Source organism: Lycium ferocissimum, chromosome 5, assembly GCF_029784015.1.
Source record: "Lycium ferocissimum isolate CSIRO_LF1 chromosome 5, AGI_CSIRO_Lferr_CH_V1, whole genome shotgun sequence".
In the NCBI taxonomy this organism is placed as follows: domain Eukaryota; kingdom Viridiplantae; phylum Streptophyta; class Magnoliopsida; order Solanales; family Solanaceae; genus Lycium; species Lycium ferocissimum.
Window position 1 is genome coordinate 62306094 of NC_081346.1, and position 26110 is coordinate 62332203.

General features: G+C 36.9%; 1 protein-coding gene across 1 annotated transcript; it reads left to right on the forward strand.

Moving 5' to 3' along the window:
• Positions 1–24057: 24057 nt before the first annotated feature.
• On the forward strand, positions 24058–25300 carry LOC132058451 (dirigent protein 23-like). The gene is made up of 2 exons (XM_059450949.1): positions 24058–24383; positions 24807–25300. The coding sequence occupies exons 1-2, from the start codon at positions 24153–24155 to the stop codon at positions 25131–25133; spliced, it is 558 nt and encodes a 185-aa protein (XP_059306932.1). The 5' UTR covers positions 24058–24152; the 3' UTR covers positions 25134–25300.
• Positions 25301–26110: the final 810 nt, after the last annotated feature.

Sequence of the window (26110 nt, forward strand, 5' to 3'; positions counted from 1 at the left end):
CCAGCCTTGGCGGGAGTTCATCCAGTCTTTCATGTTTCGATGCTGAAAAAGTACCATGCCGATGGTACCTACGCTGTCCGTTGGGATTCTATATTGCTTGATGAGAATTTGACTTACGAGGAGGAGCCTATTGCGATCTTGGATAGACAGGTTCGGAAGTTGAGGTCAAAGAAAATTGCTTCTGTAAAGGTGCAATGAAAGCACCGTCCTGTGAAGAGGCTACTTGGGAGACCGAGTTCGACATGCATAGCCGATATCCCCAGGTTTTTCCTGATTTAGGTATTTCCCTACTATCCTTCTTTTATTAGCTCGAGAACGAGTGACGGTTCAATTGGTATCTGATATAACGACTTGTTTGGTCGTTATAGTCTTTTCGGCATTTTTACCCGTTCCTGAGCATTGATTGGCTCAATTTTGACCCGAGGGGACCGTTGACACACTTCCCAAGGTGTCTAGACCGGATTCGGACAACTTTTGAAAAATATAGGCTTAAAGTGAAAAATGTTTGACTCGAAGTTGACTTTAGGGTAAACAGGCCCTTTTTGGAATTTTGTTGATTCCGAGAGGTTCGGATGGTCGTTTAGTACTTAGATGTGTATTTGGTTCGCTTCCCAAAGCACTTGAATGCATTTCGAGACTTGAGTTGGGAAATGAAAATTAAGGCATCGGGAGTTGACTTAATCAACGAGACCTCTGTTGGGAATTTCGAGGCCACTGCACGTTCGTAGCGCGTTTTTATGTGTGTCTATGTATATGGTATGTGAGCAGATGGCCTCGGGAACTAGACGAAAAATCGGATCGAATTGTGAGACTTTGGGAGTTTTCTGGTGTCTAGTGCCCGCTTTGGCGGCACCAGCACCGCGGCAGCAGCATCGCTAGAGCGGTAGCCCTGCCGCTGGAGTGGTTAATGACTTTTGGTCATTACCGCTGAAGCGGTTAAGCGACCGGCGAAGCGGCCACGGTTGGAAGACGGTCCGGTGCCGGCGAAGCGGGTGACGGGCAGTTTTGTAAAGTTACTGAAGTGTTAAAAACCCTTAGACCCTCATTATTTCTCCATTTCGATATTTAAGCTTGAAGAAATAGTTCTTAAGGATATTTGGAGGAGAATCTTGGAGGTAAATCTTGCCCATTTCTTCATTCTTCCTTTAATCCATTATCATGTTAGATTCTCCTTTTCCCTTAATAAACCCATGGTGATGGGAGTTCAAAGTGGGTTTGGAAGAACATTGTCCCTATGATTATTAATGATAAATTGGTGATGTTTATGTTAGATATTGACTAATCTAAGCTTATTAAGCATATATCTTCCACTTTTAGCCTTGAATTTTGGATTTGGAGACTTAAGGTTTATACCCAATTTGGGGGTTTTGCTTGAAATCAGAAATTAGGCTAATCCTTGAGTTAAAATCAACAATTAGTGGTTGGGTTATGATTACCTAGTACTTAATTTGGTATTTTATCCCTAAATTTCCCGTTTTGCCCTTGTGGGCTCGTTTCCCCAATTTATAAGGGTTAAAAATTGATCTAATTGAATTATGGCAATATTAGCATCATTCTTCATGATTTCTAATATAGAATTCTATTATGCTTAGACTACTTTGGTTAGGGTTCAGCGAAGGGCAAGGCAAATGAGTGAGTTATTGGTGTTGTGGTCGGCCATCCCGGGTAGGTTATGGCTTACCTTTGGTGAGACTTCGAGACAACATATATTTAGATGATAATGTTGGAGACGGCATGTGAATATGAAGTCGGGTTGGATACTGCCTTAGGTTGGGCCCTGATGTGTGTTTTGGACTAGCCACCCCGTTATGTGTACTTGACTGTTCTATTGTATTAGCTTGAGGGCGTGAGTTGTTGATAGATATTAGATCCTGTTATTCATATTGATTTGGATATATTGTTGGCATACCCACTGTTGGTATTTGTGATATTAATATATTGTTAGCATACCCCTTTATTGGTATTTGTGATATTGATACATTGTTGGCGTACCCCATTGTTGGTACTTGTGATATTGAACGTGATTATTGATGTTGACACACGCATTGCATACATTCTCACTCATTCATGATGCATGGCCGATACCCGGTGATGATCCGGTATCGTTGATGGAATGAAACTGATATTTTAATAAACTCTTTACTTGAGTGATTGTGAAAAGGCCGATGTCAAAGATCGATTCCGGAATCGTTGATTGTATGAGCGATATTTGATAAACTCTTTTACTTGAGTGATTGTGAGAAGGCCGATGTCCGAAGATCAATTCCGGAATCGTTGATTGTAAGAAACTGATATTTGATAAACTCTTTTACTTGAGTGATTTTGAGATGGCCGATGTCCGATGATGCATTCGGCGTCGTTGTTGCATGGCCGATTCCGATGATATTCCGGAATCGTTGTTAGTGCATAGACTTCGTGGGTCCCCCAGGGTGGTGCCGGTGAGAATCCCCCAGTGGGCAAAGATCCCGAGTCCTGTCTATCTGTTGGACAAAGATCCGGGATGGGTGGCACTTAGACTTGGCGAGTCACACTAGGTTGTGCTACCGAGACGTCGATATTTCTATTCGGAGTACATGTGTACACCTCATTTGCATGGCATTGCATTGCATTCATACCATTATTGCATTGCATTATGACTTGATTGAGATTTTTGGTGATCGGATTGTGATATTGGATTGGATCGCATATATTCATATTTGACATATTTGGGTTAGATGCTTTGCATAGGCGATGGCGAATGCTCGGTTGCAATTATATTATCTTATGCTTGGTTGGTTTACTTGTTTATCTGCTTTATTATCTGAATTATGTTAACTATGCTTAGTCGGCTGATGATGCCTACTAATCTTGTTGTTTGTCTTGGCTTTTGCTTGTTGCGTTAACTTTTATGAATACGAGTACCGGAGTCGGATCCTTCCGTGACCGGTTAATCGATGCTTCAGCTTTCTCTCGAGTTTCCAGGGTAAGCATGGCGTCCGCTGACCTTGAAGACTTTCCTATCATATGTCGTAATTTTATTTCAGAGACATAGACATTTATGTATTAGTATTCCAATTGTATTATTCTCCTTAGAGGCTCTTGTATTATTCAAACTAGACCACGGGGGTGTTTATTGTCTTCACTTCTACTCTTATATATAGATATATCGTGATACTTATTTGTTCTATTCCGCAGTTTAAAATTCATTCCTTCGTGTATTTATTCATTGTTGGGTTGAGGGTTCGCTTACCGAGGTGAGAAGGTAAGTGCCCGCAAGGCCTAAGCAAAATGGGTCGTGACAATGAAAGTCAAAATTCATGCTATGTCCTTTTTTTATCTTTAAATTTTATTAATTTTTTATTTATATAAGACAAGAAATGTAGACAACGATGTAGAGAGAAGGAGAAGATTTTTCTTCCTATTTTAAGTGCATAATCCATGAGCCAAAAGTGTTCTATTTATAGTTACAAAGTACATCGTCAGAGGCAAGAATGAAATTACATATTAAATAGATACATATGAATTCAAGTGATTCATTTAAGTGATGTATAAGAATTAAATGGACATCCACTTTAGTTCATTGTTTTCATAACACTCCCCCTTGGATGTCCATAGTAACTGTGCCTCGTTAAAACCTTACTAGGAAAATCCAGTGAGAAAAATCCTTAGTGAAGGAAAAATATTACACACATCTTGTAATACGCATTGAGTGCTAGCTGCCTCATTAAAAACCTTAACAGGAAAACTCAATTGGGACAAAATCTTGGTTAAGGAAAAAAAAGTACAACGCGTATTTTGCTCCCCTTAATGGAAACTTCACTTGATACCTCAGAGTATACAGATTCTAATCTTGTATCTCAGCTTCTCAAAGGTTGATGTTGTTTTGTATCTTTTGATGTATCCTCCTTTCAATTGAGCTATGCAAGCAACATTATCTTCATACAATATTGTTGGAATCTTTGTTTGCAATGAAAGACGACACAACTGTTAAAATTTATTGAGTCATGATTTCAACCATACACACTCTCGGCTTGCTTTATGAATGGCTACTATCTCAGCATGGTTTAAAGATGTAGATGATAGAGTTTCATTGAACACCATGATATAGTTGTATCCCCACAAGTAAATAGATAGCTTGTTTGAGACTAGACTTTATGTGGGTCAGACAAATAACCTGCACATGCATAACCAATCATCTCTGATTTGGATTCATTAGAATAAAATAATTCCATATAAATGGTTCCTCAGAGGTATCTAAAAATATGCTTAGCACTAATCCAGTGTCTTTTTGTGGGTGAGGAACTAAACCTTGCTAATAAGCTTACTGCAAAAGTTATATTTGGTCGAGTATTATTAGAAAGATACATTAGTGCCCCAATTGCACTATTTACGGAGTTTCATTTCCAAGGAGCTCTTCGTCATCTGCTTGAAATTGGAATGGATATTTATTTATATCAAGTGATTTTACAACCATCGGGGTGCTCAATGGATGTGCTATATCCATGTAAAATCGCTTTAGTATCTTTTCAGTGTAAGTAGACTGATGGACAAATATTCCATTCTTTAAATGCTCAATCTGCAAGCTACAAAAATTTTTTTCCCAAGATCTTTTATTTCAAACTCTTTCTTCAAGTAATCTAATGCCTTTGAAATTTCTCCAGGAGTTCCAATTATATTCAAATCATCGACATAGACGGCTATAATAATAATGTCACGACCCAGCCCCGTGGGCCGTGACTGGTGTCATAACTGGACACCCACACATACCTACCTGTCAGACTAGGCGTACCAACCGGCTAATTCCATTTAAACATACATAAATTCACACAGGTATAACATACATTGCATGAAAATATATACATACATAAACATACTTAGACCTGTACACTAGCCGCTGAGGCTATCATAACGAACGTAGTCGCAAACTCGAACATACGTACCGACCGGTGACAACCCACAACCCACAAACATGTCTACGGTGCCTCTAACATACGAGAACATAATCGAGAAGACGGGACAGGGCCCCGCCGTACCCAAATGATCATATATACAGAACAAACAGACAACAGAAGATATATACCAAAAGTATCGGCTCCGGATCAAAAGGAGCTCTCCGAACAGCAGACTGACGTCCTAGACCGGTGGCGTATCACGCGGTGCGTCCGTACCTGTGGGCATGTAACACAGCCCCCGTAGAACAGGGGGTCAGTACGAAAGTGTACCGAGTATGTAAAGCGGAAACATAATATACATGGTCATAAACAGAGTCGAATATATAAAATCATAACAGACAGAATCGGATTCGTAGCAGAGTCGGACTTACAGAGCATACAGACAGAGTCGTAATATGTCAGATTTAGGAAGAGTAACTGACGGGGTTTCAATACGGATCAGAGGTACAGAGTGTAACAAACAGACTCTCAAACAGAACCAGAGCTCAGATGTATGACGTCGATCGTAGTTCGAATCGATTTCCGTAAGTATGACGGACGAGTAGTCCCGACCAAATCGGACGTACGTATGTGTCGTAAACGTAGAATCATGCATGCGAGTCATAATCATATACGTACATACATATCAAATATCGATCCCAATCGTATACGAGACGGATCCCGCCCTTTAATAAGGGACGCGGTACGTAACCCGCCCTCGTAGTACGGGACGCTTAATCGTATCAAATGCCATCCCGGCCGCCATCCCCATAATATCACATAATCGGATCATAATCGGATCATAAGACGGATACGACGGATCCCGCCCGCACATCCGAGGGACGCGGTGAACAATGCGGTGGAAGTGCACGAATCACGAGAACCGGCCGGCGCAGTGAAGGTGGTATTGAGGCATCCACGAACAGACTAATGAGAAACCATATGCATACAGACCGACATACAGACTTAATGAAACTGAAATAGTTCAGAAAATAGATCAAATCAGAGTAGGCAGATTATATCAGAACAGAGTGTCCAGAAGTCAGAATAATGTCAAGATTCAGAAAATAGTCATAATACTTATTAGTTAACGGACGGAAACATAATCGAGAGGTACCCATGAAGAACGGACGAGAAATAGACCAACTTGAGCCATACGGAAGTATCAGGGTTTTGTGGGCCCACCTCGGACCCAACCATAGTAAAGTACGTAAACCTTGGATAATAAACCTTAGGGAGTCGCCCATGATCGTCTTAGGGTATTCCGACTCCATTTATGGAAGTTAGGCACATATAGGCAATTTTGCCGATAAAGGGCAAAAGAATGAATCAATATTCTGAATGGTTTTGCGCTATTTTCAATCTCAGAGTATGAGAAGCAGAAGTGCGATCGAGGCTCGCTTTCAAGCCTACTACACTCAGAACATGCCAAAGAATGAAAGGCAAGACTTTACATACCTTGATAGTGCCTTACGCTCGTTCAATCTCAATTCCCGTTTCGTCAGAAATCTGCAAATGGTCACTCTTACCAGTTACTATTCATGCAAGTTAACATTTCAACTTTGGTTAAATACTTGTCTACCGAAATTTCAATAAAGACCTCCACTATAATTATAACACCCCCGAGATTCAACTCGGCTCAAACAACCAACAACAACCAAACAACAACATCTACGACCACAATAAACACAATACGATACGCAACTAGTCTTCTTCTTACATAATGCAATCGCTTCCATTCCGACTTCAACTTTCAAACCATCACCATCGTACTCACATTCATTACCAATCAAAATCATTACAATGCCATACGGAAGCGTTTCATAATATTTTTACAATATATATACAAGGTATACACAATATACAAACTTTCCAACATAAGGCCAAAATTCTCATTTCAACTTCATACTTTCAAATCAATGCTAACTCAACCCATTAAACCTTCATTGATGTTATAAGAATCATAACGACACAACTAACATATCAAACAAAACAATTCGTTTCCATTTTTAATTTCCATAGGTCACGGCCAACCACTAGTCTTCCAACTTCCGTCAAATTCATTCGACTTTCATTTTCAATTCATATTCCACAATAGTCACAACTAAAATATAACACAAAATTCAACACCCATCCCATGCACACACATGCACACACACATATATATATATACACACACACACACACACGGCCTACACACTACAACTCACACTTCCATGCTTTTCATTCAATTCCACACACTACAACATGCATATATCTTCCATAACCTAACAAAGACATGAAATCCTTACCTTTCCTTCAAGTTCTCTCTTGCCACTAGAGTTGTCCTCTTGCCAAGATAATTATACCAAGTTGTAGATAATCTTGCACTTAGTAATAATCCCACAAGAAATAAATTTTGAACCAAAGGATTTGGCTCCAAGAATTTTTTCTTCTTTTCTTTTCTCTTCTATGGCCGACGGCCTTCTTGCTCTCACTCTCTCTATTTTTTGTTTTGTTTCTCCTTCTTGAAATTTCTAGCATGATCCATGTATATATGGTCCCTCTAATTTAATTAATCACATGGATAAATTAATTTCCATGGACTTGGGCTAGCATGGCCGGCCACTCTTTTAATTGGGCCTCAATTTTCTTATTTTTTTTTAGCCCAATTCTTCACGAATCACGTTTTATAATTTCCGAAACAAATTTTCAAAATTCCAATTTTTGCCCTTAGGCCTTCTCCATCGTTTCCGCATTCAAGCTTCCATATTCGCCACACACCTACTAAAAAAAATTCAAACATGGCCTCCTTTCTCATAAATCACAATTATTTCGAATTTTCCGATTATGCAAAAAGGCGGGATATAACATCCTCCCCCCCTTTTAAAACATTCGTCCTCGAATGTTAATCCAACCTCATGGTAGATCAAAATCAGTCGGGGAGGTCTTCTTGCCCTTTACATACTTGCACTTGATCGAAGAACTTGTAAAGACCTTCATTTCCCAATTTCATCCATCTTCCATTGATATCGCCGCATTAGGGCTGTTCGTACCGTCTCAAATCGAATATACAGCGGACCGAATCTTAACCAGAACCAGAAGATCAAACAGACGTCAGACGAAGTTATATCCGGAGGCAGAGGTACGGAAGTACGACAGACAGAATCATAATCCGACATCGTCTTAAGCAGTTTCAAAATCAGAGCCAGACGTACAGAAGTATATCGAACGGGTCCATAATCAGAGTCAGACATAAATCCGTAGTCAGAATCAAACGCATAGGAGTATGTCAGACAGGGCTGTAATCGGAGTCAGACGTATGGAAATTTATTGGACAGGTTTGAAGTCAGAATCAGACGTACCGAAGTAAATCAGAGTGAATTATGACCGGAATCGGACGCACAGAGGTATATTAAACAGAAACGTAATCAGATCCAGAAGCACTAAGGCATAGTAAACAGAGTTTCACCGAACACAGGGGCGTAGAAATGTGGCGTACAGAATCACGATCAGAGATACAGAATATAGTTAACCAGAACACAGTACAGATCAGATGCACATATTTTTCGGAAAAAGATTAATTGCATACCTGGGTCCACATTTGGCGACGCATCTGGGTCCTGCCGACTAGTCAAAGCGTATATGCGGTTCGAAGGACCGCTCGAACTGGGAGCTCCGCCGCGACCCCTGCCGCGACCTGCTGGCGCTGGCATACCCCGCCCCGTGGGGCGCGGGGCCACTGAAGGAGAAGATGAGCCAGCAACTGACCCAGTGGGCTGGGCTGAGCCACCTGAACCGCCCTTGTATGGGCACTCTCTCACAAGATGATCTGGACTACCACAAAAATAGCAGGCGCCCGTAGCGCGGTAGCACTCCCCGGACGGGGCTTACCACAAAAAGTACACCGGGGTATAGGTGGCCTATCGACCCGAACCCCTACTCATCTGCGGGCCTGATGCCCTGAAATCCTGGCCGGCCCCAGACGGACCCGCATCATCGAAACGTCTGCCGGCGGACTGTGCACCCCGGCCTGACGGAGGGGGAAATCTACCGGACTGCTGCTGAGGCCATCCGCCTCGGGAGTCTCCGGAATACCCCGCAGATCTGGCCCTTTTGGGCTGCCTCCTATCATAATCTCTGCCAGACTAATCCTCCTTATGTCGGTCCTCTACACCCTGTGCATAAGCCTGCAATCGGGCGATGTCCATACCAGTCTGTGCTGCCATTGCCATGCAGCAATCAACCAAATAGGGGTCTGAGTCCCATCACGTACCGGTGCATCCGGTCCTCCATATCGGCCACAATCGTCGGCGCATATCGGGCCAGAGAATCAAACTCCAAATTATACTCTCGAATACTCCTGCCCCTCTGCTTTATCTGCAAAAACCGGTCAACTCTCGCCCGCCGCAGCTCTGGTGGTAAAAAGTGGCGGAGGAAGGCAGCCGAAAATTCATCCCACGTGGCTGGGGGAGCACTCTCACCCCGGGACAGCCCCCAGGACTCATACCAATTTAGGGCGACATCCCGCAATCTGTGTGCAGCAAGCTCGACAGACTCGGTCGCTGAAGCCCGGACCAATCCCAACGAGCGCTGCATCTGCCGAATGAAATCATGAGGGTCCTCGTCGGGCTTAGACCCGAAAAACTCTGGGGGACCACATGTCAGGAAGTCGCGAACCCTCAGGCTATCACGCCTGTCATCATCATCACCTCTCTGTCCGCGTCCGCGAGCCTGTCCAGCCACTATCGTCGTCAACAGCTGGACTGCCTCCCTCAACGTCCTGTCCTCCGCCCCGGGCTGGGGAGCAGGCGCTGGAGCCGCCGAGGGGCCTGCCCCAGCCTCATCTGGTGGCGGAGTGGCGGAGCCCTCCGACTGGGGCACAACATCGGGCATAGCCTGGGTGCGGGCCCTAGTAACCCTCTGAGCCCGGCTAGTCTCTCCTGTCTCCGGCACCGCTTTGCCCTTCTGGGCAGCCGTCGCCTTCTTCGGAGGCATCGCTGAAAAACATAGCAGTTCGTCAGAAGGGAAAACATCCTGATAACACAGCTCTAACGCACGATCTAAGAGTCAAAGAAAGGGTAACATAACATCCTAGATGCCCTGTAGCCTCCTGTTTATAGATGTGGGGCCCAACACACCGATAAACAAGACACTACTAGACACGGCCTGCAGACATTCCGAGGACTGACCGCTCTGATACAACTTTTGTCACGACCCAGCCCCGTGGGCCGTGACTGGTGTCATAACTGGACACCCACACATACCTACCTGTCAGACTAGGCGTACCAACCGGCTAATTCCATTTAAACATACATAAATTCACACAGGTATAACATACATTGCATGAAAATATATACATACATAAACATACTTAGACCTGTACACTAGCCGCTGAGGCTATCATAACAGACAGAGTCGCAAACTCGAACATACGTACCACTTACCAGAACCGTGACAACCCACAACCCACAAACATGTCTACAGGCCTCTAACATACAGAACAGAATCAGAAGACGGGACAGGGCCCCGCCGTACCCAAATGATCATATATACAGAACAAACAGACAACAGAAGATATATACCAAAAGTATCGGCTCCGGATCAAAAGGAGCTCTCCAAACAGCAGACTGACGTCCTAGACCGGTGGCGTATCACGCGGTGCGTCCGTACCTGTGGGCATGTAACACAGCCCCCGTAGAACAGGGGGTCAGTACGAAAGTGTACCGAGTATGTAAAGCGGAAACATAATGTACATGGTCATAAATAGAGTCGAATATATAAAATCATAACAGACAGAATCGGATTCGTAGCAGAGTCGGACTTACAGAGCATACAGACGGAGTCGTAATATGTCAGATTTAGGAAGAGTAACTGACGGGGTTTCAATACGGATCAGAGGTACAGAGTGTAACAAACAGACTCTCAAATGTAATAGCTCGGATGTATGACGTACGAATCGAGTTCGAATCGATTTCCGTAAGTATGACGGACGTAGTCCCGACCAAATCGTACGTACGTAATCGGTTAGCCAAATGTGAGAATCATGCATGCGTAGTCATAATCATATACGTACATACATATCAAATATCATATCCCAAATATCATGATCCCGCCCTTTAATAAGGGACGCGGATAACGAACCCGGCCCTCGTAGTACGGGACGCGGTGGACGAACGTAATCGTATCAAATGCCATCCCAAGCCGCCATCCCCATAATATCACATAATCGCATCATAATCGATCATGTGTAACATTTCAACGGATCCCGCCCGCACATCCGGGGACGCGGTGAACAATGCAGACACAATGGAAGTGCACGAATCACGAGAACCCGGCCGGCGCAAATGGAAGGTGGTATTGAGGCATCCACGAACGGACTAATGAGAAACCATATGCATACGTACCGACATACGTACTTAATGAAACCGAAATAGTTCGGAAAATAGATCAAATCGAGTAGGCATTATATCGTAACGCAGTGTCCCAAGTAGAATAATGTCAAGATTCAGAAAATAGTCATAATACTTATTAGTTAACGGACGGAAACATAATCGAGAGGTACCCATGAAGAACGGACAGAAATAGACCAACTTGAGCCATACCGGAAGTATCAGGGTTTTGTGGGCCCACCTCGGACCCAACCATAGTAAAGTACGTAAACCTTGGATAATAAACCTTAGGGAGTCGCCCATGATCGTCTTAGGGTATTCCGACTCCATTTATGGAAGTTAGGCACATATAGGCAATTTTGCCGATAAACGGCAAAAGAATGAATCAATATTACTGAATGGTTTTGCGCTATTTTCAATCTCAGAGTATGAGAAGCAGAAGTGCGATCGAGGCTCGCTTTCAAGCCTACTACACTCAGAACATGCCAAAGAATGAAAGGCAAGACTTTACATACCTTGATAGTGCCTTACGCTCGTTCAATCTCAATTCCCGTTTCGTCAGAAATCTGCAAATGGTCACTCTTTAAGCATTTTACTATTCATGCAAGTTAACATTTCAACTTTGGTTAAATACTTGTCTACCGAAATTTCGGCAGCACCTCCACTATAATTATAACACCCCCGAGATTCAACTCGGCTCAAACAACCAACAACAACCAAACAACAACATCTACGACCACAATAAACACAATACGATACGCAACTAGTCTTCTTCTTACATAATGCAATCGCTTCCATTCCGACTTCAACTTTCAAACCATCACCATCGTACTCACATTCATTACCAATCAAAATCATTACAATGCCATACGGAAGCGTTTCATAATATTTTTACAATATATATACAAGGTATACACAATATACAAACTTTCCAACATAAGGCCAAAATTCTCATTTCAACTTCATACTTTCAAATCAATGCTAACTCAACCCATTAAACCTTCATTGATGTTATAAGAATCATAACGACACAACTAACATATCAAACAAAACAATTCGTTTCCATTTTTAATTTCCATAGGTCACGGCCAACCACTAGTCTTCCAACTTCCGTCAAATTCATTCGACTTTCATTTTCAATTCATATTCCACAATAGTCACAACTAAAATATAACACAAAATTCAACACCCATCCCATGCACAACCATGCACACACACACACGGCCATACATACACACACACACACACGGCCTACACACTACAACTCACACTTCCATGCTTTTCATTCAATTCCACACACTACAACATGCATATATCTTCCATAACCTAACAAAGACATGAAATCCTTACCTTTCCTTCAAGTTCTCTCTTGCCACTAGAGTTGTCCTCTTGCCAAGATAATTATACCAAGTTGTAGATAATCTTGCACTTAGTAATAATCCCACAAGAAATAAATTTTGAACCAAAGGATTTGGCTCCAAGAATTTTTTTCTTCTTTTCTTTTCTCTTCTATGGCCGACGGCCTTCTTGCTCTCACTCTCTCTTTTTTTTTTTTTTTTTTTTCTCCTTCTTGAAATTTCTAGCATGATCCATGTATATATGGTCCCTCTAATTTAATTAATCACATGGATAAATTAATTTCCATGGACTTGGGCTAGCATGGCCGGCCACTCTTTTAATTGGGCCTCAATTTTCTTATTTTTTTTTTAGCCCAATTCTTCACGAATCACGTTTTATAATTTCCGAAACAAATTTTCAAAATTCCAATTTTTGCCCTTAGGCCTTCTCCACTGTTTCCGCATTCAAGCTTCCATATTCGCCACACACCTACTAAGAAAAATTCAAACATGGCCTCCTTTCTCATAAATCACAATTATTTCGAATTTTCCGATTATGCAAAAAGGCGGGATATAACAAATAAATCCAGTGTCAGCCCTTCTTATAAAAACACAAGGGCAAATAGGATCATTTCTGTACCCTTCCTTTTGCAAATACTTGCTAAGACAATTGTACCACATTCTTCCCGATTGTTTCAATCCGTATAAGGATTTCTGAAGCTTTATTGAACAAGTTTCTCGAGAGCCTTTATATGCTTCTGGCAACTTGAACCCTTCAGGAATCTTCATAAAAATTTCATTGTCTAGTGAGCCATATAAATAGGATGTGACAACATCCATGAGGCACATATCAATTTTTTCATGCATTGCCAGGCTTATCAGATATCTCAGAGTGATTGCATCGACCACAAGAGAATATGTTTCCACAGAATCAATGCTCGGCCTTTGCGAAAATCCTTGTGCAACAAGTCGTGCTTTATATCTGACGACTTCACCTTTTTCATTTCGTTATCTCACAAACACCCATTTGTACCCCACTGGCTTGATATCTTTAGATATTCGGACTATTGGTCCGAAACTTCACATTTTTCAAGTGAAGTCAATTCCGCTTGAATTGCATCCTTTCATTTTGGTCAATCACTTCTCTGTCTATATTCCTCAACATATTTTTTGTCAAGATACTTATCTTGTTGCATTATTTCAATAACAATATTATAAGCAAAAATATTATCGACCACGATATCATTTTCGTTCCACTTTTTTCCTGTCGAGACATAACTTATTGAAAATCTCATTATTCTCAATATTTTGAGGTACCTGGACCTCGTCTGTGGTCTTATCACTTGTTATGTCTCGGGGATATTTTTGAGCAATTGCCTCCATACTATGATCATTTACTCCTTTTCTTTTTTCAGGATTTTTATCCTTGAAACCGATTGGCCTACCACGTTTAAGACGTGGCCTAGAGTTATTTGCATTAGCAGTTTGTCCTATCGGGATATCAACTCAAACTATAGCATTTACTACTAAAATATGAGAATTAGTAACCCTTGAAAGGTTAGTAAATGCATATGGCAGCTGATTTGCAAATAAATCATCTTTTGGACCTCTTGCTCACATTGATTCGTTCGAGCGTCTAAATGAGATAGTGATAATGCATTTCAATCTATCTTTTTTTTTTCCAACTGCTTATTTTCTCCCCGTAATGTTGGTTCTATTGATTCATCAAAATGACAATCAACAAATCTTGCCGTAAATAAATTTCCAGTCATAGGTTCCAAATATTTAATAATAGAAGGAGATTCATACCCAACATATACCCCCAACCTTCTTTGGGGACCCATCTTTATGCATTGTGGTTGAGCAATTGGAACATATACCACATACCTAAAAATCCTAAGATGGGAAATATTTGGCTCCTGGCCAAAAAACAACTGTAATGGGGAGAATTCATGATAACTAGTTGTCCTTATGCGCGCGAGTGCTGCTGCATGCAAAATAGCATGCCCCCATACCGAAACAGGAAGTTTTGTCCTTATTAGCAATGGTCTAGCTATCAATTGGAGGCGTTTAATCAATGATTCGGCTAGACCATTTTGAGTATGAACATGAGCAACCGGATGTTCAACTATTATTCTAGTGGACATACAATAATCATTAAAGGCCTAGGATGTATGTTCAACTATTATTCCAATGGACATACAATAATCATTAAAGACATGAGATGTAAACTCACCAGCATTATCAAGACGGGTTTTTTTTATTGCATAATTTGGAAAGTGTGCTCTTAACCTTATTATTTGTGCCAACAATCTTGCAAAAGCCATATTGCAAGTTGATAATGAGCACACATGTGACCATCTTGTAGATGCATCTATCAAGATCATATAATATTTGAATGGTCCACATGGGGGGTGAATTAGCCTACATATATCACCCTGTATACATTCCAGAGATGCAGGGGATCCAATCCCAACCTTAATTGTTGATGGTCTAATAACCAATTTTCCTTGATAACAAGCGGCACAAGAGAATTCCTTTGATTGAAGAATCTTTTGGTTCTTCAAATTATGGCCATGTGAATTCTCAATTATTTTGCATATCATATTAGAATCGGGTTGGCCCCAGGGTCATTCCAAATGATAAAATTATTGGAACCATTAAACCTTTTGTTTACCTCAGTGTGTGTTTCAACGAAACTAATACTTGTATGGTACAACCCAGAAGAAAGTGCGGGTAATTTTCATGTACAAACTCTCCCCCCACTTTTATTGTAGTAATATAAATGTATTTCAACCTTACCTTCATTCGCAGTCTCAACGTGATAGCCATTTGGACGAATAACCTTCAAACTTAGTAAGTTTCTTTGAGACTTACTACAATACAATGCATTATTAATGACCAATATGGTTCCTCTAGGTAGTAATAAGGTCGTTCTTCTAGAGCCCTCAATTAATTTTGTACTACCAGATATTGTATTAACATAAGCCTTTCTCATAACCAAATAAGAGAAATATTTCTTTTTCTCTTAGTATAGTGTGAGTTGTAGCATTATCCACAAGGTATATATCTCTATTACTCATCTTGGATCCAATTGAAGGCTGGGGAATTTTATTTATCTTCATAAAAATAAAAATATATAAGGAATACTGAAACTAGCAATAGAAAACTTAAGTACTTCTTGAAGAAGAACATGATAATTAAAAACAACAACATAACTGATTTCCTCAGTAAAATAATTAAATTTCAATTTTTATCTCTTGCGAAGTCTTCAAATTCCAAATGAGTAATATCTTTTAGGCCATCAAAATCATCATCTTTCAAAGCCAAAATTGCTTCAGCATTATCATCATATTTTTGTGAAGTCCCCGCCTCATCATCATTTTTAAAAGTCAAGTGTGACTCCACCCAGGCATTAGCATAAGAGGTGCCACATCTATTTCCCTTTCTTTTAAAGAAATTTTGATAAAGCCTAACAAATGCTCAACATTTCTTTTTTCAATGACCTTTCATACCACAATGATGATAGTTTCTATCTGAAGGACTACTTTGAGAACCCATGTTGTTCGCCCTTTTATGGTGACCACCACCACGACAATTATTATATTGTCCCTTGCCCTTGCCACCCCCACGCACATTATTATGGTCTTTGATTATTACTTTATCCGCTTTCAGACTTTTGATCTTTCGCTACCACATCTGTTTCAGGAATGAAGCAGATCTAGTGGAACAGGCTTCATGATTTATCATTAAAAGGGCATTATGTTTCTCAGTCACCAAAAGGCATGAGATCAACTTAGAATATTTCCGAAAACATTTCTCATGGTATTGTTGCTATAACACAATATTTGAGGCGTGGAGAGTAGTAAGTGTCTTTCCAACCTATCCTCATCGTTTATATTTTCCCCACATAATTCCAATTGGGAAGTGACCCTGAATACAACAGAATTATAATCAAGTATGGTCTTAAAATCTTGAAACCGTAAGTGTAACTACTCATAACGAGCTCTTCGCAATACCGTGGCCTTTAGATGGTCATATTGTCCCTCCAAACTAGTCCATAATTCAAATGAATTTTTCCAGGTTAAATATTTACATTTTAACCCTTCATCAACATGATGATGAAGAAAAATCATAGCTTTTGTTTTATCCTGACTTGATGCTTCATATCCTTCATTATAGTATCACCAAGACCCTTAGTGGCAAGGTATATTCAGCATCAAATACCCATGACAAATAATTTTTTTCAGATATATCAAGTGTCACATTCAAATTTTGATAAATTTGACATAATGAGAACTATCATAAAAATATTGAGTTATAAATAATATAATAACATAATCTCAAAACAATAGCTTCTTTTCCACAAAACACTACCTTTTTTTCCACAAAGTAGTACCTTTTCTTCTTTCACAATACAGTTCTTTTTTTTTTTTTTCTCTTCACAAAATAGACTGTTATCTCAAAGTCTTAATGCAATTAAGAACCCCATTGAATCATGGATTCATGTTAACACAGATCTGAAGTCTTATTAAAAAATAACTTATCCACAACCATAAATAAGTGTAAAATTTACATCAGTATGGTAATACTAACAGATTAACGTTTGCCTTGTTACTACTATTGCACATAAGTTACTGTCCTGTTTGCAAGTTAAAGTTAAGGCAACTGATGCATACTGATTTAGACACACGGTATTGAAACATTTGCACTAAAGTTAAAATTGACAAACAACTTCAAAGTAACATTCTGTTTAACATTTTGGCATATTGCTATTATAAAGGGAAAAAGTAGTAAACATACCTCACGTAAAACAGATAAAAATATAACTCGGATTTAAAGACTAGAGCTTCGTGGAGTAAGCAAAATGACTCTTATTTGAGCAATTCGTGTTGATAACGTGTTGTAAAATAAGAGCAATATAAGCAAGAAATGTAGACAAAGATATAGAGAGGAGGAGAAGACTTTTCTTCTTAATTCATGTGCAAATCCATGAGCCAAAAATGTTCTAATTATAGTTACAAAGCACATCGTCAGAGGCAAGAATGAAGTTACATACTAAATAGATACATATGAATTCAAGTGACTCATGTATGTGATGTATAAAAATTAAATGGATAACCACTTTAGTTCATTGCATTCATAACATTATGCAATATATAGGAAAATCTTAAATGTCTGACCATTCTCTTACCACTGATTAATTGTCATAACATAGTAATTAGTACATCTAATTGCCGAAATAAAATAAGAAATGAAGTTTCTTTATTACCTTTTCGATTTTACTCTATGAGTTTTACTACTAGCGAGATATTTCAAAATTTATTGAGATTTAGTGCATTTTTTAAAATAAATTTGTATTGAACAATTAAACCAAAACAAATATCGAAGAATAATTAAGGTTTTTGGTTTGATGAGGATAAATTTTCATTCCAATAAGTTACATTGGTTTGGTGTAAACACCTGATACGGTTAAGTGTTTACCGTTGCTGCAATTAGAACATGAGTAAAGGAGAGAAACAAAGATTAGGCAAAGAAAAAAATGTCTAACAGACCGGGATTGATCTTTTTTTTTTTTTTATATTTCTATTCTTTTCCTAATTCTTTTTATTTTGTTTCCTTTTCTTTTAAATTTCCATTTGAGACAAATAATAAGCCGTCAACCTTGGGAAACATAAGTTTCAACAATAAGTAGAAAAATGTGGGTGACATCTCAAATTTATATCACTAAGTGTGTTTGTTTTAGATATATAACAAATTATTAATTTTATTAGATGCTATCCACTAAAATATTTCAACAAAGATGCCAATAGGTTTTGAATATGCGATCATATATATGTAGGATTAACTTCTAAAATGAAATAAAATTAAGAAACAAATAAGTTTAAAAATAAAAAATCAATACTTTGTCACGCATGTGAATCCGGATTAGGCGGCCAATAATTTCAAATACCGAATGATTATATTAAAAACACCTCAATATATGTAGGATTATAATCCTCTACTAGGAAAATCTTAGTAGTTCAATTGGTTGGCTACGTAATTTTCACCTTGTTAATGAAGGTTTGATTTCCCACCTTGTAATCCCCTCACCTGATTACCTTTCCCCTACCCCAATAAAGAAAAGTTAAAAAAAATGATCCTCTACTAAAAAATAAAACTAAGAAGAAAAAAAAAAGACAATTTTCTCTTCTTTTTTTTAAATACATTAATGATATTTTACTCATTTTTTTTCTAAATGATATTTTTTTTTTAAATTTAGTTACATATATCAGAATGATTTGTTGGTTAGATTCTGAAGATGATCTTTTCAAATTTGAAAGTTTCAAGTAATATTTTTTTTTCCAGTCACAAAATTTTAAAAAAAATTCAAGTGAATGCAATGCCCAAAACACAACTTCAACTTTCAAATACTACAATATTTTTCTTTTAACTTCAAAGTACTACCTTTTCAAACATTACTCAATCCGTGTCCAAAAGCCTACTAAATTGTACAAAGAAAGTAGCATTAATAGTACAAATCGCAAAATACCTGCTTTATGAATGAACTTACAATAAAACGGGAGAAGAGAAGAAAATAATAAAACCAATATCCATTGTTGGTGTTGTTATGGGCTCTCCTTTGAAATTATACCATTGTTGGGCATTGCATGTTTAAGACTATTCTCGACAACGGCGTGTAAAACAAAAAAATGAAAATTAATTTGAGACGGAGGGAGTATATAACATTCAATTTTAAGTTTGAATCTACGAATAAAATTTTGAAATTTATATTGAATGTAAAATATTACTTCCGTACAACAATATTAACCATTTAGCGAGGTACGAAAATGGAAGAGTGTTGTCTATTGGTACAGAAATATTTACTTTTAACGTCTTCCGAAAATCAAATAGAAAATTAAAAAAAAAAAAAAAAAAAGAATTTCAAAATAGTTCTTTAAGTATGCATTGAACAATTTTAATTTGTCAAAAGTTAATACTTTTATTTAGAGTGCCCTTCTTTTGGGGTGGAGGTACGAAAATGGAAGAGCTATCCGGACCCGGCATACTTTTGTTGTCTATTGATACAGAAATATTTAAACTTTTAAGGCATAAGTACTTCACATAATTTTTAACTACATGCCCATCTAATTAAACCAAAAACGTACCAAATAAGCTTAGCTATAGAAAAAAAAAAAAAAAAAAAAAAACATGTTCTTAAAATAGTTGATTTAAGTATTTAATGAACTGCCGGATTTAGTCCGCACGCGGCATAAGTATGCGGTCCGCATAACTTTAGTAATTCCTTCAAGTTAATTTTTTTTAAAACTTTTATTAGAAGGCAAAATTTAAACTCAAATATGAGGGGCAAAAAGTAATTCTGCGAATTGCCCTTTATTCTCCAAGTAGATGAGGAAAGACCCGTTTAAGGGCCCAGTTTTATACTTTTAAGTTTGTTGGTAAGTGTTTAATTATGGTTTTCAAACATAAATTAATCATCAATATTTTCAGTTGAGTATGATAGAGAATGATAAGGGGAATCATACTTTACAATAAATGATCTTTTTTACTTTATAAAATTATATAATAATTTATTGCCTGTTTAAGTTGCCCAAATTACTGTTAAAAGATCAGGCGTTCTAATACTTATTTAAACATCATTTTAAATATATACGTTGAATTAAACAACTAATATTAAAGGTAGTCTTTTCACATGGCATTTGAAAATTCTACAAGAAATTAGACTAAAACTACAAGTGTTAAATATACAAATATTTTTTCTAGAACTAGTATTTGGACACGTGTGTCTCAATTCAATAAGTAATTTTTTTAAAAATAATATAAATAATATTAAAGCTTGTGTATGATGAATAATGGCGAAAAAAAAGTACAAGCTGAATTTGATAAACAATTAGCCTACTCAAATGACTTGATTGTTCAACACAAAATATTATGGATCATTCAAACCTACAAAGTTGAATAATTAAATTTAGTTAGGTAGGTGCGATGTGAATGAGATCAATTTTGATGTAATTAGATGCTGACATATAAAATGTTCGTATTTAACCTAGTACTTTCTTATAGATAACATTTTTTATGTACGGTCCATCACAGTGTTTTGTGCTCAATCATGGCTATAACTCTTGTAATGAACATTATATTGATATTTTCAGTTATGACCGCATCTCAAAATCTTCTCGTTGTTTCGTTATGACATAAAAGCTATTAAAGTTTACAAGATTATATAACAAATAGTTTAGCAACAAAAAAGTAGATTTTGGACAGGGCGAGGGAGGAATATAACAGATTCTATCGAAATTAATTCCTTACAATTATACTCAAACCAAAGCACATGTGGAGTCCTTTATTTAGTGTTTTTTTTTTTTAACAAAAATAGTTTTTATTGAACAATCCTGCTATATTTGATCTATTAAAAAGATAATAAGTTATACATATATAATGAAGATCATATTATGCTAACTGACCAACAACAAATTAAAAATAGGAAGAGTTGTTTGTCTTTTACACCCCTAATATATATATGTGACAGCAAAATAGGAAACATCCAATTCAAATATTCCTATAATTTTGTTCGGACATGTAATTTTGAATTTCAAAAATTGTATTTTTTTTTTTTCACCAACATGAAAACCCCACAATTTGTGAAAACTTTCCCAACTGTTATAGAACCTTATTAAATGAGCAAACCATAGTTCAATACCTTTTGATTTATTTAATTAACATTTTTTAATTATTGACCTTAAAGATGATAAGTTAATCATGAATTGCTTTATGCTACTTTTTATTTTTATTTTTTATAAACAATAAAATCTAGCAGATCATAGTTGAGTCAAGACAAACCTCTAGTAGGCAGCAGCAACATCTTTGATTTAGAAAAAATCTCAATACTTGATCTGCAAAGGGTTATTCCAACTGCAAAAGTTCAAAAAAGTTTATCACATTTTCTCGATTATTGAACATTAAAGCAGAAGAACGAAAATATCATTTATCAAATTCCAAAAAGAATTTACAGGAAATTATGAGAACTATTTACTAAAAGAAACATACAAAGAAAAGAATGACAGAAGCACAACAAAATTTGTTTCTGACACCATATAGGGATAGTGGGCAAAATAATTTAAGTGATTTAACTTTTATAAAGTAGGAACAAATGCTATGAATAAATACATAACTCGCTAGAAGCTTGAAGGACCACCAAACTACTGTAATGAAAGTTGGAATCTGAAAAGATTATACTATTAAGTAGTACGCTTAAGAATTATGCACATGTAGAGCCTATTAATTACTGGCAGATGAGCCAATACACTATTTACCTGTTCAATGCATTTGATTTTATTATTTAGTTTATTAATTATTAATAAAAGGTTTTTTTTCCCTTCAAGAATAAAATTATACCTGCATATGAATCTGGTCCATATTACATAACCATTCAACGTAACATTTCAAATTCTTAACCTTATGAGAGTAACTGAGAAAATTAATGCATTGATTTTTGAAAGAATAAATATTATAAATAGTGTTTAAGTGAAGGGTAAAATGGTCGTATTTTAACCTTTGAAGGGTATTACCTTAATCCAACTTTCAACTATGGAGATTCCCACTTTTAATAATATATATAATTAGACGATACAAAAAACATACGAATCCATCTATAAACTAATTATGAATGTGTACAAAGTCGTCTTATAAGTGTTTAATCAGTGAAAATAACCACATGCTTGATGAAAGTTAAAATGAAGCATATTTTTCTTTACAACATGCTAAAGAGTGGACTTTACTTCATTTTTATATACAACAAAATCAAGAGAACAATTTAGTACTATAAGCAAAGAGAAATTCCAAATTAAAGAATTTGTATACTTGATATGAGACAATATACTACTTCAAACAAAGAGAACCAAAAGACACCATCAAAGACTAACAACCATATACGTTGTAGTAATTCAATGAGAAAGTTAAAAAGTATTATTTATATTACTCGCTTAAAATAAAAATAACTGACGATAAAATAATAAACATTTAAATACGAGTCTACATTAATTATACATACTCTAATTATCATTTCTCTTGGATGCAATCTTCTTTACCTAAAATTGTACATAAGTAAAAATAAATAACATAATGTATATTAATGAGATAAGAGAATTGTTTTATTTATAGATATACTAGAGTTGTTACCTATTGACAGCATATAATCGCAGTAGGTCAGGTATGCAGATGATTTGTTGAATAATATTGATGATCCCCCAATTGACATCCACACTTACAATATTCTTGTGGCTGGTGAATTAATTGATAAACTAAAAAGAGACTGAAAAATAAACCCACGTCAAATATTCAAACCAGAACAATTAATTAGCACCATCAACCCTCACGCCACCTAGGAAAACAACCAGGAAAAGGAATCAAAGTTAGTTGAAGCTCAGAAAAGATCATATCTTAGTAGTTTAGGTTGTGTAAATAATTAGACGATTACATAAGGCAATAATATAAAATACCAGAAGAGCAAAAAAACGACAACAATATGTCTTTACAGATTAAGGGTTGAAATTTGGGCTAGTGTTGCTTTCATTAGAGGCCAAATAAAAAAAAAAAAAAAAAAATTTAAACCATTTCACTCTAAGCTTTCTACAGGGGAAATGAAAGTACGAACTTTTTTACAATAATTTTATAAGGCAGCTGGTCCTGTATATCAAACAAGGCTTAATGTATATGCTACCCTTAAACTGTCTCCTTTTTTTCTATTTTAGAAACTTAACTGTATTGCTTTATTAAACCCCCGAACTCGTCCTCAAGTGTGTCTATCAAACACAATCCGACTTACATAGTATTTCATCTTCAATGTAGCAACATGTTAATAAGTCTAATTTAATTATGCTATCTTTTAATTAAGATCAGCAGCAATTAAGATGGGAAAAAGAGTAGCTATTAATTAAGCTGGCAGTGGAAGAGCAGAATCCACACATCTATGACCTGAAGAATAGCTTAACACATGTCTAAAGTATTACGCCACCTTCATTTTCCCAATTTAATTCCGCTTCTAATAAAAACCAAATTTAAGGGGTTTGATAAACACGCTTTCGGTGACGGTCGTGAGTTATAGGAATAACACTTAGTTAAGCCGCCAATGAAAAAAAGGCAAGCTTTAGTGGCGTCGCATATGCATTAAGCCTTCAAACAATAAAGACTTGGCCTTTTATATAAGCAGGTCCTGCCTCAAACTTATTTTAGGAACTGGGGACAACTTTATAATCCCAACATGGCCTATTAATTTATATGAAGATTGTACGTTTTTGTTTTCGTGCCCTTAAGAACATTAATGAGACCCCTTAGAAGTCAAAAGAATATATTAGGTAGGAACCAAAACCTTACAGAGTAGACAACTCATTTCTCCTGTTCGAGTATAGTATTATCTTTTTAAGTGGTACCAACTAGCTAGTTTAAAAGAAGATATTTGTAACTTTTTCTTATAAATAAGCACTAGTACTTTTCTCTGCACCACAACCTTTTTATTATATCTCTCAAATTAAACTATGGAGAAAGTTATAGTGCTATTGTTGTTGTTTGCAGCAACCATAGCTTTGGCAAATGGACAAGAACAGAAAGAATCATGGGCCAAGAGAGTTGAAGCAGGCAATGAAGTTGTAACCACTCTTGAGTTCTACTTTCATGACATACTTAGTGGTTCAAACCCAAGTGCTGTTAGGGTAGCCCAAAGTGCTGCTACCAACAATTCAGGCACCCTTTTTGGAGCTTTGATGATGGTAATTGTGTTAGTGTTTTCCCTGAATATTCTACCTTATTTTCACACCATAATTGTATTTTACTTCAAAAAAGTTTTTTGTGACAAAAGTTTTCTCGGTAGAAAATGACTCTTCTATGTCTATCGTTTTCTTTGAGGAGAAGTTCTGGACTTCTATAAATAGAAGATATTTTCTTTTCGTACAATAACACAATAGCATCAACAATGTAGTCGTTTAAAATATTTTGTTTAGGGAGAGATTATTCTCTCTATAGTTTTGTGCTTTCTTTTATATACTATAAGTTTTATTATATGTGGGTCAACTAACCAAATTACATTATAATCTATTCTCTTTTGATATATTTTCCTTTTATTCACGATTCATCGTTTAAGGTTTGCAATTATTAACTTTCGCGTAACGCTCTAATTATTTCGATCCCAACAGGTTGATGATCCTCTCACTATTGGACCTGACCCCAAATCCAAGATTGTGGGACGTGCCCGTGGCATGTATGGTTCTGCTGGTCAAACTGATCTAGGACTTATCATGGTTTTTAACTATGGTTTCACTGATGGTATTTATCAAGGAAGTTCTTTTAGCCTTTTAAGTATAAATCCAGCATTGAATCCTGTTCGTGAGATGGCGGTAGTTGGTGGAACTGGTCTTTTTCGATTGGCTCGTGGCTATGCCATTGCACAAACTTATTCATTTGATGCTCCTACTGGTGATGCTATTGTTGGTTACAATGTTACCCTTGTTACCTATATTTGATACATAGTTGTCAAAACATTCACTTTTTTGGTGTTGTTCTCTCAATCTTTATTGTTGATTTTTATTTTCTCTAATACTACTATCATTAGTTTCCGAGTCGTGAATATTGTCGTATATATTATGAATTTAACTTGTATACATCGATAATATAAATAACTTTCACACTATCATGCCACGTTTATTATTTGTTAGCCACTAACTGGCCTAATATTCAAGATTTGTTTTAGGACCCATTTGGCCATGAAAATTTTTGACTTTTTTCCGGAAAATTATTTCACTTTATTTGGAAAACTATGTTTGGCAATGAAAATTCCAAATACAACTTGTATTTGGAATTTGGAAAAAACAACTAAAACCTTGTTTTCACTTTCAAGATATTCAAACAACCAAATATTATTTGCAAAAACTATAACCAAACACAACTCTATCTTCAACTCCAACTCCAAAATTCCAAATCAAGTGAAAAATATTTGGTTCTCATGGTCAAACGCCTACTTGAGTCTTTTTTTTTTTTTTTGCGCATCCTTCTTTTGGTCTTTAATTTTTGCCCCCCAAATCCTGGTCTTTAGTTTTTGGGGTGGTTTTAATTTTTACCCTTACCATAAATGACTAACTTAGGAAGGCTTATTTATGCTTGATAGCTACATTTTACCTATTTACATTACGTAGCAAACATATAGCAAAACTCAGCTCTTGTTACTTATTGTATTCCTATAAGGTTGTCGCTGTATTCATAATTTTCCCTTGCTATATTCATGGATACAATCAGTAAAATTTTGTTGTATTCATATAAGTCTGTCATGTATTCATAATTGTATTCAAGTTAGATTTCACTTTAGTCAACTCAACTCACTGTATTCACTTTATTATATTTAAAATCGATTGTATACAAAAAAATATCCTTCAAAATACAGAATTTTGCACTAAAAAAATTAAAGAATACATTCAAAAACTGAATACAAGAAATAAATTTCACT

Bases quoted from the DNA above. Each gene is read 5' to 3' on its own strand.
- LOC132058451 (XM_059450949.1), top strand. From the start codon at position 24,153: ATGGAGAAAGTTATAGTGCTATTGTTGTTGTTTGCAGCAACCATAGCT. The intron at 24,384-24,806 runs GTAATTGTGTTA...CGATCCCAACAG, and splicing joins TTTTTGGAGCTTTGATGATG to GTTGATGATCCTCTCACTAT.